Below are 14,440 nucleotides of genomic sequence, written 5' to 3'. Positions count from 1 at the left end.
AGCTCCACATTTCCAGGATTCATCCCACAGCAGACCAGAGCTCCACATTTCCAGGATTTATCCCACAGCAAACTAGAGCTCCACATTTCCAGGATTCATCCCACAGCAAACTAGAGCTCCACATTTCCAGGATTTTATCCCACAGCAAACTAGAGCTCCACATTTCCAGGATTCATCCCACAGCAAACCAGAGCTCCACATTTCCAGGATTCATCCCACAGCAAATGAAAGCTCCACATTTCCAGGATTCATCCCACAGCAGACCAGAGCTCCACATTTCCAGGATTTAGGCCTTCGAGGCATTCCCATCCCCAGATCACAGGGAAAGATCTGCTCTTTCTGCTGCTCTGCTTTCCTACCTGGCATTCTAGGGGGATTTTTAGGGTTTTTTTCTACAGCTTTGACAACAATTTGGTACAACATCAGCTCAAAAACCTCATCAAGCCCAAAAAGGCTCTCAGAGCAGGGCTGGGAGTCTCATTCATATTGCAGATAAGCCACTGGCAAGGCAGGCTGATAAGGAATTCAAGTGTGACTCTGCATACAAATATTCCAAACCCAACAGTTCATGCAGCACAGGAGGCTGAGGAGGTACCTGGGTTTTTCCCCTAAGCCCAGCCCTTTTTCCCAGCCTGGCTGCTAAATATAGCTCTGGCTCAGGAAACAGAAAGGAATGACATGCTCTAATAAACCATCCCAAAAAGGGATACAAAGAGCCCTGAATTCTCCAGAGGAGCCTTTCCTCCTCAGCTCTCCTCACCTCCAGTGTGGGAGCTGCTGCAAAGCCACGAAGCTCCAGGTGCCTTTTGGGAGCCAGGGAGAAGGTGCTTGACCTGGCCCTGCTTTGAGCTGGGGGCCCTATTTCAGTCAGATTAGACATGACTCCTTCTCCCCTTCCCTCCTGCTGAGTTTTAGCTGGATTAGGTCCCAGCTTTGGATCGCAGTTCCATGCTGGCTACAGTCTGCACAGGGAAAAGGGGAATTATTTGGGCACCCAGATCTGCTGTTTCCCATCAGAGCCTCAGGCAGAGCAAACCCTCCCCAGGCATCACCTGCAGCCAGAGATTTCACTGGTTTTCCACTCAAAAAACCTTTTGGGCATGGAAATAGCTGGGAATCCTCCCAGCACAGGCCAGCACTGGGATGGTTCCTCTTGGCTGTAAATCAGACAGAGGACCTGACCAAACAGCATCTCAGGAGCTCTGTTGAGGGTACCATCCTGCCTCTTCAGGAGGACAGGGAAAAATGGGATGGATAACCCAGTAGCCCAGAAGTGACAGCCTGGGAGACCCACCTGTGCAGTCCCACCGTGGTGCCACCACCCCCTGCACCTGGGTGACCCTTTGTGGCCTCCCCAGCTCGTTTGGGAATGCTGTGCATCAAAAGCCTACTGGGATTAGCAGAGCAATAATTCACCTTGGATCCACCTCATTTTGAACACCATCCATGAGGCTGGGGTATGTCCAAGGGTGCTGCCTCCTCCTGCTTTGGGGTCCAGGCAGTACCAACCTCTGCTGTGCCTGCATGTGCCCACCACAGCTTCCCTAAAGCACCTCCCACAACAAAAGCTCCTATGCCACGTGGATAAAAAATCACAGAATCATCGAATTGATTGGGTTGGAAAAGACCTCTGAGATCATCAAGTCCAACCTTTGATCCAACCCCACTGTGATCACCAGCCCAGGGCACTCCGTGAGGTGGATCAAGACGTGGTAGATTCACTCACAGTGGGGTTGGATCAAGATGTGGTGGATTCTCACTCACATAGAATGACAGAATCACAGAATGGATCATCAAGTCCAACCCTTGGGCCAACTCCAGTCCCTTTACCAGATCATGGCACTCAGTGCCACGGCCAAGCTCAGCTGAAAAACCTCCAGGGATGGGGAATCCACCCCCTCTCTGGGCAGCCCATTCCAATCCCTGAGCACTCTCTCTGCAAAGAATTTTTTTCTGCTCTCCAACTTCAATTTCCCCTGGCAGAGCTTGAGCCCATCGTGCCCCCTTGTCCTATTGCTGAGTGCCTGGGAGAAGAGACCAACCCCCACCTGGCCAGGAGTGGGTGGCACCGCTGCCAGGACACCGTGCCGGGACGGACAGACCCCCCTTACCTGGACGCCGCAATCTCCGCCTTCTGCTTGGCGATGGTGGCCGCCCTCTCGGCCGCCTCCACGGCCCGGTCCACCTTCTCACGGATCTTGCTGGCCCTCAGCGGGATGAGGTTCTTCCTCTTGCCGCTGACCAGGATGTTCTGCTTGTACTTGCCCTCCTCCTTGGTGCCGTCAGGGAAGGTCATGCAGCCGTAGCCGTGGCGCTTGTTGTTGGCCCACTCGCCCTCGTACTTGAGCCCGTCGGAGCGCTGGCTCACGCCGAAGCCCGAGCGCTTGTCGTTCTTCCACTCGCCCACGTAGATCTCGGTGGTGGTGGCGTCGATGTCGTCCTCGATGACGGAGAGCTCGGCTTCGCCCTCGCCCAGGCTGATGGTGGAGTTGATGTCGCTGGCGGTGGAGCTGACGGTGCTCATGCCGGCCTCGCTCCGGAACGAGCTCTGCTTGCTCCGCTGGCTGGCCAAGGAGCTCTTGGACTCGGACTTGCGGAGCTTGAGCCCGCTCAGCAGCGAGCGCCGGAAGATGCCCTTCTTCTTGCTCTTGAGGATCTCGGCGTCGCTGTGTGCCATGAGGACGAAGCCGCCGCGGGACACGGCCGGGCTGCCGGCCACGGCCGGCGAGGCATCGGGGTGCAGCGCCGTGCCGTTGGTGTGCTCGCTGCGCAGAGAGTTGATGGAGGTCCTCAGGGGTGACCTGATAACCGCGGCCATGCCGTAGGGCACGCTCTGCCGCACGCCGTACCCCTGGCGCATCCCGCCGACCCACTGGCCCTGGTACGTCCCTGCCGAGGAGACAAAGCAAAGAGGGGGGTGATGGCACTGTGGGCCACTGAGGGCATCAGACTCCTCAGAGAGCCCTTTGGGGGCAGAGAGAATCAGAGAATCAAAGAATCAGTTGGGTTGGGAGAGACCTCCGAGATCATCAAGTCCAACCCTTAATCCAACCCCACTTTGATTACCAGGTCATGGCACTCAGTGCAGCTCTGGGTCCCAGTGCCATCTCCATGATGGGGACTGTGATGCCACGTCGTGGGAGGACAACAAAACACCTTGTCTGGGCTGCAGTTCTGCACCCCACCTGCATCACTGCACTCCCACCTGCATCCCTGCACTCCAACCTGCATCCCTACACCCCCACCTGCATCCCTGCACCCCCACCTGCATCCCTGCACTGCACCTGCATCCCTGCATACCCACTTGCATCCCTGCACCCCACCTGCAGCCCTGCACCCCACCAGCAGCCCTGCACCCCACCTGCAGCCCTGCATCCCACCTGCATCACTGCACTCCACCTGCAGCCCTGCACGCTCACCTGGAGCCCTGCACCCCACCTGCAGCCCTGCACTCCCACCTGCATCCCTGCACCCCACCTGCATCCCTACATACCACCTGCATCCCTGCACCTCACCTGCATCCCTGCACTCCAACCTGCATCCCTGCACTCCCACCTGCATCCCTGCACTGCACCTGCATCCCTGCATCCCCACTTGCATCCCTGCACCCCACCAGCAGCCCTGCACCCCACCAGCAGCCCTGCACTCCCACCTGCAGCCCTGCACCCCACCTGCATTCCTGCACCCCACCTGCAGCCCTGCACTCCAACTTGCATCCCTGCACCCCACCTGGAGCCCTGCACTCCACCTGCATCACTGCACTCCACCTGCAGTCCTGCACTCCCCCTGCATCCCTGCACCCCCACCTGCATCCCTACAACCCCACCTGAATCCCTGCATCCCACCTGCATTCCTGCATCCCACCTGCAGCCCTGCACCCCACCTGCAGCCCTGCACCCCACCTGCAGCCCTGCACCCCACCTGCATCCCACCTGCAGCCCTGCATCCCACCTGCATCCCTGCACCCCACCTGCATCCCTGCACCCCACCTGCAGCACGGGAGTATCAGAAACCAGCCAAGGCATTGAGGAACAGCCCCTTGGATCAATCCCTAACAAAGGGAAGGCAGCAGGGAGGTGGGATGGGGGAATGGTCACCCAGGAGCAGACCCCAATGCCATCCATGCTGTTGGCAGTGACCAACTCTACATTACACTGGATGGGTGGGATATAACAATACATTTATTTATACACATAGTGCCTTATTCCAGTGTGTTGAGGAAGGAAGCAGCTCTATGGAAATAAAGGCCTCATGGGGAGAGATCCATTTGGTTATTCCTCTTGGAAATATGTTCCTGTTCGAGCTCCTACATTTGTCTGGGCACTTACTGGAGTTGCCCTACTGATCATTAGTGGGAGGAAACACACACAGGACTTCACCATTGCACTGGGAAGGGAGGGACAAGGAACCCATCCAGCCTGGGAGGCACAACTGGAGCAGAGCACCCTCCCTGTGCACTGCAATGGGGGTGGGGGTAATCTGCTGGGGGTTCATAATCCCAGCCCCTCCCCGAGCTCAGGGGCTGGCACAGCTCCAGGCCTTATCCCAGCCAGCTGAACCACGGGGCTTGGTTTTATTCTTAGGTCGGCTTAACCTTTTCTGGAGCAGCTCGAGCCGCAGTGATTCACTGCTCACCTAAGCCCTCATGGGGCAGCTGCTGAGCCCCAGGATGGTGCCTCACTGGGCACTGGTGCTGCTGGGATGCTGTGGCTGGTGCCAGCCCTGGGATGCAAAGAGCTGGGATGGGCACAGGCAGCACCTCAGAGCGCTGGGACCTCCCTTTGTGCCAGCCCTGCTCCCTCATGCCAAGGGAGTCTAAAATAGACCTGCTGAAACAGTGAACTCTGCGTGAATCCAGCCAATCCTACCCCCAGGACTCCCTCAGGAATTTCCATGCCTGGCTTTTGGGGCTCAGCAGTAGCTCTGGAGATGGGTCTGGGCTGGAGCGCAGGAACTGCTTCTTCAGAGTGTGAAATCACCACCAGGGCACATTTTGGGGTGTATTTTGGGGTGCATCAGCTGCCTTTTAGTCCCCAGCACTCTGCACAAATCTCCTGGCACTTGGGCATCCTTCCTGGTGCTCCCATACCAGCAACACCCCAAGGTGCTGCATTATCTGGGTGACAGTTTGTGCACCCCAGAAAATGCCAGCCCCAAAGTGAGGGATCCCACAAGGAGTGCCATGGAGAAGGGTGTGGATTGGCAGGGGCAGGTGGGCAGGATTTACTGAGGGTTTATAGGATTAGCCCCGGGGAGGGAGCAGAGCACCGGGATTAGGGCAGGGCGAGGAGGTGGTGCCAGGGAGAAGGATGGGGCACAACACACAAGATGGCTGGAAAACAGCTCAGAGGAGACATCAGACATGTCCTGTGATTGGGTCAGAGCTGTGAGCCTGGCTTGTCCTACTGCAGTCCACCTTGGTGTCCCCAAGAAGAGGGAACAGCTGGTGCTGTGCCCCCATGGCTCTCCCCATGCCCAGTGGCACCCTGGAATGGTGGCTGTGGCAGGGAAGAGCCCACCAAGCTGTTCAGGCATCCCCTGGGGACCTGGCACTGTCTTACTCCCCTTTCTGGCTCCATCCCAGAGCATCGTGGCAGGACAACCTACAGTGAGTGATGGGCAGCAATTGGGTGAGAGAAATTCCCCTCCACCCTGAGCACCCTGCAAAGGAGCTTCCAAGATGACTTTGGATGTCCTCACACTGTGCTCAGACTTCTGTTTCCCCTAGAGGGGGATTCAGTGGGTCTCAAGGAAAGATGCCAGTATGGGAAAGGGGACAGGGAGAAAAGGTCCTTCACAAGATTCATCACACCCTGTCCTGCCCAAGTCCTGGTCTCCCTTTCCCTTGAATCCCCTGACTTGATCCCTGGCTCCAGGCACATCCTTTGACCTCCTCATCTCCTGGGAAACCTGCAGCTGTAAAAATCTGCCTGGATTAAGCTGAGGCACCATAAAGCAAGCACAGCCCTGTGCTGGAAACCCGAGGGATGGACAAAGAGCGGAACAAAGCGCTCCGGGATGGAGGTGACAGGGCAGGAGCAGGGACACAAACTGGTCCCAGCAGGTTCCAGCTGCAGCCTGAGCGTGACCCCAGCCAGGCTGAGGTGCCCAGGAAGCTCATCCCTGTGTGGCCTCAAAACCTACTCCTGGAATTGCAAAGCCACCAGGAGCAGTTTCTGTGGGTGATTTTTCCAAGTGGAGGATACAAGGAGCCATCCCATCCCATCCCATCCAGCTAGTCCACCCTGATCCTCCCCTCCCAGCAACTCCCAGCAGAGAGCAACATCCAGCCCCTAACTCTGCTTTCATGGGTGTCATTCCTCTCCTTGTTGCTTCCCTGTTGGAGGCAGCAGATGGATTATCTCCAGGGATTGCCTTGGAAGGCACAGTCATGGCCACCAGGATATCTGAGCACCTCCATGGCCTCCAGCAGATCAGAGAGCTCCCTCCAGGCAGCTGAGCTCACCCATCCTTCCTCACCCAACAGCACTGCTTCCTTCCTCTGACTTCAGGTTGTTTAAAACCCCTAAATATCCCAGGATTTGGCCATGGGTGACGGGAGGTTTCAGAGCTGTCTGATCTGCATTGCTAAGCAAGGCCACCTCCTCCCCTGGCCCTGCTCAGCTCAACCTCTGCCCTCAACATTTGCAGATCCTGCACGAGGTTTAATCTCACACAGAGCCAGGAGACTCTTTCCACCAGCAGAGCAAACAGCACTTCATGATTTTCCACTTGACGTGCCAGGATGGACTGGCTACAGTTCTCCCAAGTTTTGGAGCTCAGGAGCTGGAAAGGAAGCGAGTCGTGGGAAACTGGTGTGGTGGGAATCACAGGACAGGGCTGGGAGTGATGGAATGGGCACAGCTGATGGAGCAGGTCCCCACAGGGATCTGCTGGGCTGTGAAGGGAGGTCCCCAAGGATTTTGGTGCTAAGGCAGAGAGCTGAGCACCTCCCAGGGCTGGAAAACATGCCTGTTTTGGGATGGGAAGCAAGGAGGGAGCCAAGGCAACCCTGGCCACAGGCTGGTTGTATTGCCCAAACCAGCAAAGATGCAAAGCCACCATGATGGAGAATTGCTGGGGAGGAAAATGCCCCAACCTCTTCCCTCAGCCATGCAGGTCCCTCTTATTGATGCCTCCAAGGTGCCACAAATATCCATCTCACTTCTGTGTGGCCCTTTTGCACTGAGCAAAAACCACCACGAGCAGCCAAGAAAGTCTTGGAAAAGGAAAGAAAACCATCAGAGAATCATGGAACTATTTGGGTCGGAGGGACCTTAAAGCTCATCTGATCCCACCCTCTGCCATGGGCAGGGACACCTTCCACTATCCCAGGTTGCTCCAAGCCCTGTCCAGCCTGGCCTTGGACACTTCCAGGGATGAGGAAGCCACAAGATCCTCCAGAGCTCAGTAATTCCTGACTGACTCCAGCACTTCACCAGCAGCAGCTGCTGTGTCTGCACCGGAGCTCTCTCCTCACCACAGATATTTGCCAAATGCTTCCCAAAGCATTAATTGCATGAGATGATTAATGAAGAGTTTGCATCAGGGAAATGCAGCATCCATTTGGTGGTCAGGGCAGCATCTGGGGGTTTAAGCCATGGACAAGACCTGATAGGAGAGCACTGGAGATCCACCCCCATGATCCTGCTGGAAAGAGGGCTGGATTCTGGGAATGGGGTTTTGCAGCCAAATCAGAGCACAAGGGAATAAGCAGGTTGTGAGTTCACTGGTTGATCTTCCCACCCCAGAGGAGGTGTCTTGGCTTCTCATATCATCCCTCCAGTGGGATTTGGTGATACCAAGAAGGATGGGGAAGTGGCCACATCCAGGCAAAGCAGAGCTAAGTTGTTTAAGTTGAGACTGGACGTGGCTCTGAGTGCCATGATCTGGTGATCAAAGTGGGGTTGGAGTTGATGATCTCACAGGTCTCTTCCAACCCAGTTCATTCTATGATTCTATGACTCTATAAAAGCACTTGGAGACCAGTGGACACACGTGTGTTATTATCACCAGGCGACCTCAGAAACATTTAGAAAATATTCCTTATCCACTGAGTTAAACAAACAAACACAACCCACCATTGTGGGTCAACAGATTGTGTATTTCCAGGTTTGCTAAAATAACCAGGGGCATGGGAGCAGCTCCCCAGGCTTGGAGCAGCAGGAGGCAAAGGGCAGGTTCTCTGTCCCATCCTTGAGGCACAGCCAGGTCCTCCTGGTGTGGTGACTTTGCAACCCAAACCTCCCAGCTCGCTCTCCCTGCTCAGCAAAACCCAGGGAGGAGGTCTGAGGGGTCCAACGTGCCAATCCTCTACTCCAAACCAAGCCAAAGCCATTAGAGTTTACAAATTGCTGGTTTATCTTGCAAGGGATCCCTCCTGGTGTGCTCAGCCCCCTCGTATCTCCAACCTCTGCAGCATATTAATTAAAGATGTCCGATGGCAATAATTAGGCCGAGCTCTTAAATCCCCACTAAAAGAGGGAGTTTTACACACATCCCTTTCCAGCAGCTCGATATCAGAGAGGCCCAGGAGGATTCACACACAAATCCTGCTCAGCATCTCAAAAACACCTATCCCAGAGAGAATAGAGAGGACTGGAGGGTGCTCCTTCAGCCTCAGACCTGATGGGGTCTGTTGGGGACATCCTTGGTGGCCACCCTGGCTCATGTCCAACAGTCAGGGCAGGTCACTGGGAAAAATGTGCCCCCAAATGTTCTGGCTGCCTGGATGGCCCTCCCAAGCAGAGGATCATAGAATCCCAGAGTGGTGTGGGTTGGAAGGGACATTAAACCCCACCCCATCCCATTCCCTGTCATGGACACCTCCCACTGTCCCAGGTTGCTCCAAGCCCTGTCCAACCTGGCCTTGGACACTTCCAGGGATGGGGCAGCCACAGTTTCTCTGGGCACCCTGTGCCAGGGCCTGCCCACCCTCAGAGGGAAGGATTTATTCCTACTATCCAGTTTTAACCTTCTGTCCTTCAGGTGGGAAGCTGTTCCCCCCTTGTCCTGTCACCCCAGGACCTTGTTCCAAGTCCCTCTCCAGCTCTCCTGGAGCTCTTTTAGGCACTGGAAGGTGCTCTGAGATCTCTCTGGAGCCTTCTCTTCTCCAGGTGAGCCCCCCCAGCTCTCCCAGAGGGGCTCCACCCTTGGAGCATCTCCATGGTCTCCTCTGGAGATACTCCAGCAGCTCCACATCCTTTTTACCCTTTGGGGGACCCCAGAGCTGGACACAGCACTGCAGGTGGGGTCTCACCAGCGCAGAGCCGAGGGGAGAACCCCCTCCCTCACTGTGTGGGCATGGGGACATGTTCTCTGCCAAGACACCTCAGGAACTCTCCCTCCTGCACTGTCCCTCCTGGCAGCAGGACAGGGAGTTGTGCTGGGTGCCCTCCACGCCTTGCCCTGTCCCCACCTGCTGGTCTCAGCCCCCAAATGCTCATGGAGATCCCACACAGGCATGACATGGATGGCTGGGACTTTCCACCTGCCCTGCCCACAGTGAAAGGTGGGAATCTGTGATGGTTCACTCGTGCAACACCACATGGATACAGCAAAGTATCCCCTCTCCAGCCCTGCCAAGGCTTCCCTTGCCTCTGACCACCACCATGCCATGCTAAAAACACAGTCAGATGCTTGAGCTGTGGCTGCTAATTTGCCAAAAATACGCTCTGGTAACTGCTTACAGAGGGGGAGAAATAAAGTATGGATTTTTGAGTATGCAAATAAAATCTGCAGGCAGGAGCATGTGATGGATGTTAGTCATAGTGCCAGTGCTGGGCACATACAGACACAGTGGGCACAGAGAGGTCTGGGCATCCAGGGGGAGGGTGGAGGGGTGGAGGGAAAGGAGAAGGGAGAGGGGAAGAGTATCATAGAATAGTATCATAGAATGGATTGGGTTGGAAAAGAGCTCCCAGATCGTCAAGTCCAACCCTTGGTCCAACTCCAGTCCCTTTACCAGATCATGGCACTCAGTGCCACGGCCAAGCTCAGCTGAAAAACCTCCAGGGATGGGGAATCCACCCCCTCTCTGGGCAGCCCATTCCAATCCCTGAGCACTCTCTCTGCAAAGAATTTCTTTCTGCTCTCCAACTTCAATTTCCCCTGGCAGAGCTTGAGCCCATCGTGCCCCCTTGTCCTATTGCTGAGTGCCTGGGAGAAGAGACCAACCCCCAGCTGGCCAGAACTTCCCTTCAGGCAGTTCCAGGCAGTGCTGAGGTTACCTCTGAGCCTCCTCTTCTCCAGGCTGAACACCCCCAGCTCCCTCAGCCTCTCCCCACAGCACTTGTGCTCCAGTCCCTTCTCCAGCCTTGTTGCCCTTCTCAGTTGGGTTGGAAGAGACCTCTGAGATCAAGTCCAACCCTTGATCCAACCCCACTGGGATCACTCTGCCACTCTGTGCCCTGGGCTGGTGATCACAGTGGGGTTGGGTCAAGACATGGTGGATTCTCTGTCCCTGGAGGTGTTTCAGAGGACACTCAGAGCCACATCCAGTCCCTTCTCCAGCCTCGTTGCTCTTCTCTGGATGAGAAAAGGATGAGAGCAGAGCTTGGGCTGCTCTGCTCCTGCCTGGGTGCTGGGTAGACTTCAGTCTGGTTTGGGGCTCAGTAAATAATAAAATATTACAAGTTTACAGCTCATATCACCATGGCCAGCTTGTACTTTTAAAAGCAGAGACTCTCTGTGTAAGGGAAGCAAGAAGTGGAGGTGCTGGGTTTGGATGAGGCATCCCAGGAAAGGGCTTTGGAAGTGGGTAGGGATGGGAGCAGGGCTGGCCCTGGCAGAGGCAGAACCTCTGCAGGAGCAGGAGATGAGGGCTGGGAGGAGGAGATGGATTTATACAGCCTCACTCCTCAGCCAGGGAATCTGCCTCCTCCTCCTCCTCCTCCTCTGGGGGTGCAAACAACAACAGAAAGGATCCCTGGCTGAAATCCCACAGAACAGGGATTGTCACCTGCTCTCCATGGGAAAAATTCCTGAAAATCCCAGGTTTCCCTGTGGCAGGAACACTCACCCAAGGGATATGACCCCATCCCAAGCACAGGGAGACCTTCATGTTCTCATTGCCATCATTCCTGCCCCAAGGATACTCTGCCAGCAGCAGAATGAAACCTCTTCCCTCCCTGGCAAACATGAACATGCATCACAACAACGCAGAAACTGCTGGAATTTGCACTTACAGGTGGGAAACTGAGGCATGGGGAGAGGTGGAGGATGAGCTGCTCCAACCAAACAAGTGTGTGCCTTGTGCTGAGGGCACAGAGGGGCTTTGCAGAACCTTCAGCACACCCACAGCAGGGCAGGGAACGGGGCACAGCTGAGGTCCCACCTCTGAGGATACCCCCAGCTGCAGGAATGAACCCATTTTCCACAGGCACTGTCCTTTATAATGTTAAGGAGAAGCCACTCCAGAAAAAACTTGCTATGGAAATTCATGTCTTCAGGTATTTGCTTCCCGGGGGAATAACTCAGTTTGTTCTCCAGGAAAACACGAGTCTGTCCTGAGCATTTCCCTCTCATTGACTCTGCATCTCCTTCTTCCTCAGGCCTCTCAGTGAGTGCCTTTTCCAGACAGAATTCAGGGAAAGGCTTCAAACCCCTATAATGACAATCAAATCTCAGCATCCCTGATTCTGGTGGGGGTCACAGGGCCCGGGTGTGATTCCTCTCAAAGCACCTGGTCCTGGAGCCGGGGGAAATTCAGCTCTTAAAAAGAAAGGACTGAAGAAAGACATTGCTGGTTGTCCTGAGAATTGGAATCACTGGGTTTGCCAGACAGGGCAAGTCAAGGAAGCATCTCCCCCTGCTGAAATGGGCTCCAGAGTTTTTCCCAGGGCAGCAGAATCCTTGTGGATTCAGCCACAGACCGGGGTGAAAACCAGGAGGAGGTTTTACCCCAAGAGATGCAGAACACATTTAGATATTGCTCAGCACCTTTATTAAGGTTAATGTGCTCCTCTCACACAGCAGAGTGAAATGGGGCTAATGCCTCTTCCTTTAATCCCCCTGGGCTCTGAGCCTTGCTGCAAACCCTGGGATCTCTCCCCATCCCTCAGCAGAGCTCACGGGAGGAAGGGCTGACCCTCCACCCTCCTGGGGCTGGGGTTTGGGGGCTGCATCCCTGCCTGGGGTGGGGGGTGCCCAGCTGGGTGGGATCAGGCTGGGATCCCCCTGGATGGGCTTAGGAGGCTGCAGGGGATGGCACAGCATGGCATGAGGCAGGAGCAGAGTTTATTTATTTCCTGTGAAATAAATCACAGACTCACAGGATGGTCCTTAAAGCTCATCTCATTCCAACCCCCTGCCATGGGCAGGGACACCTTCCACCAGCCCAGGTTGCTCCAAGCCCTGTCCAACCTGGCCTTGGGCACTTCCAAACCCTTATTCAGTCCAGGGAAACACCTTGCAGATCCAAAGTGATGCCCTGAGCAGGAAATGATACCTTTAGAGTGATCATTTTGGTGTGAAAATCAGCAAAGTAAAAGACCTTGCTCTGGCTGTTCACTCATTCATGAAAATTCATGATGCTCTGCTGTTGCTGAGAGTAAGTGGAATCTCTTCAGGGAATAATGTTGGGAAAGGAGTGGCTGTTCTAAGGGAATGGTCACCCATCAGTTGCAATTTTAAAGATTTTTGATTCAAAGGCCAGAATCTGTCTTTGAAAAGTTAATATCAACACCAAAATATAAACATTTGCCTTTCCAGTGTTTTGTTTTCTCCAAGATTCTCTCTTTTTTTTGTGTGTTAAAAAATGCTTCAATTGTAAATTAAACAGGTTTTTGTAGGGGCAAATTAGCACCAAGACTCTCCTGGAACTCCTGCAAACAAATCCTTTCTTGATCAGGATTTCAATCAATGCCAAAACCAGACCCCAAAGAGGCAAAACCTGCCAAAATTCCCAAGACAGGTGCAGGAATTGCACAGTCTTGCCCCTGCAAAGACCATCCCCAAGCTCCCCCTGCCCAGCTCCTCTGTCTTCAAGCCATGCCCACATTAATACAGCTCATTCATCTACGTCAGCATTACCTGACTCAAAGCATTCAAAATTCATCAGGTTCATTTTAAAATCGAGGCATTTTTAACCAGGAGGCATTTTTAGCTCTCTGGTTCCCAAGCCTGTAAAGAATGACTTCTCTGCAATAGCCTGGGTGGAAACCTTGCTTCGAAACCAAAGCTGAAAATCTTGCAAAATCACATGATTCCACAAGCTGGAGCTTCTCAGGGGAAAAAAAAATAAAAAAAAAAAATGTTCAGCTCCAGGAGCAGATGTCACCCAACCACGAGGAGCCCCATGGGATATCAAATCACATGCAAAAATCCTGAGGTTTGCATGGAAAGCTGTGAGAAAACCCACCCCAGGCAGGAAAACTGGACTTCAGGACTCCAGTGTCCCCTCTGTTATGGGCACTGAGGGGGTTGCCAGGGTTGGGGTCCCTCTCCAGCCCCTGGGGCTGGGTGAGATATTTGGGAAGAGGGAGTGAAGGTCTGGAGCCTGTCTGGTAAGTTCTACCTCATGTACTTTTCCCTGGGGTGAAAATCCTTCTTCCTCTGTCCTGAACTGTACCTGAAACTAAGCAGCATGTTCCAGTGAGATAAGTAATTACCATGAGTTCATATCATTTCTTTTTAATGAGGCTGCTCAGAATCTTCATTTAGTATTTTGATTCATTTTCCTGCGCTCGGCACGTCCTGATGTCTCTGGTTTTGCTCTCCTGGAACCACTGCAAGCAACTTCTGTACCAAACCTAAACAGTGAGATGCTTCATCAATGAATTCTGAGCCTTTTTTATTAATTATCAGGCTGTGAGGGTGTTGAAAGGCCCAGCCAGGATCCTGCAGGAGCCGGGATCGAGGATCAGGGAGCACTTGGATTTGCTTGTTTCCACCCACCAGTTAAAGTGCATCAACAATTCCTTCCCAGCAGCAAAACAAGGGAAGAGCTGGTACTTTTAAGGTAATTCTGACATCTGTGCTATGAATAGATCCTTATGGAAATCTGCCCTGGCTCGTTGGTTCCCTGCACAGGAACCCTTGGAAATGCCAGCATGGAGAGAGGCACGAGGCCCCTGCCAGAGTGGCACTGGATCTTGGAATCCCAGACTGGTTTGGGTTGGAAGGGACCCTAAAGATCATCCTGCTCCAACCCTGCAGCACTGGCTGGTGGTGGTTCATCCCAAACCACGTCTCAGCTCAAGTGAGGGGTGAAGGGCTGCAGCCCCTTCTTGGACCCAGCATTCCCAATCCATCCCCCCAGAGGAGCCCTTTCCACTGGCAAGGCATCTTCTTTTGCAGAGTATTTCATGTTTTCCACCTCCCCAAGCATCCTGAAGCCATTTGGTTGGTAGCTCCTGGTGCACCTGCCAGGGGAGGTGTCACTGATGCCACTGCAGAGGTGGGAAAGTGGGACATGGAGCCACCATGGGCAGGATGGGCT

At 54.2% G+C, this 14,440-nt stretch overlaps 1 protein-coding gene across 1 annotated transcript in view; it reads right to left on the bottom strand.

Moving 5' to 3' along the window:
* Nucleotides 1-14,440, bottom strand: part of JPH3 (junctophilin 3) — a 59,461-nt gene that overhangs the window by 38,535 nt on the left and 6,486 nt on the right. The window contains exon 2 of the mRNA XM_071567795.1: nucleotides 2,112-2,889. Coding sequence (XP_071423896.1) covers nucleotides 2,112-2,889 — 778 coding nt within the window. The remainder of the gene's footprint in view (nucleotides 1-2,111; nucleotides 2,890-14,440) is intronic.

This window comes from Pithys albifrons, chromosome 12, assembly GCF_047495875.1.
Source record: "Pithys albifrons albifrons isolate INPA30051 chromosome 12, PitAlb_v1, whole genome shotgun sequence".
Taxonomy (NCBI): Eukaryota; Metazoa; Chordata; class Aves; order Passeriformes; family Thamnophilidae; genus Pithys; species Pithys albifrons.
This window is presented reverse-complemented; position numbering and strand designations above follow the sequence as displayed.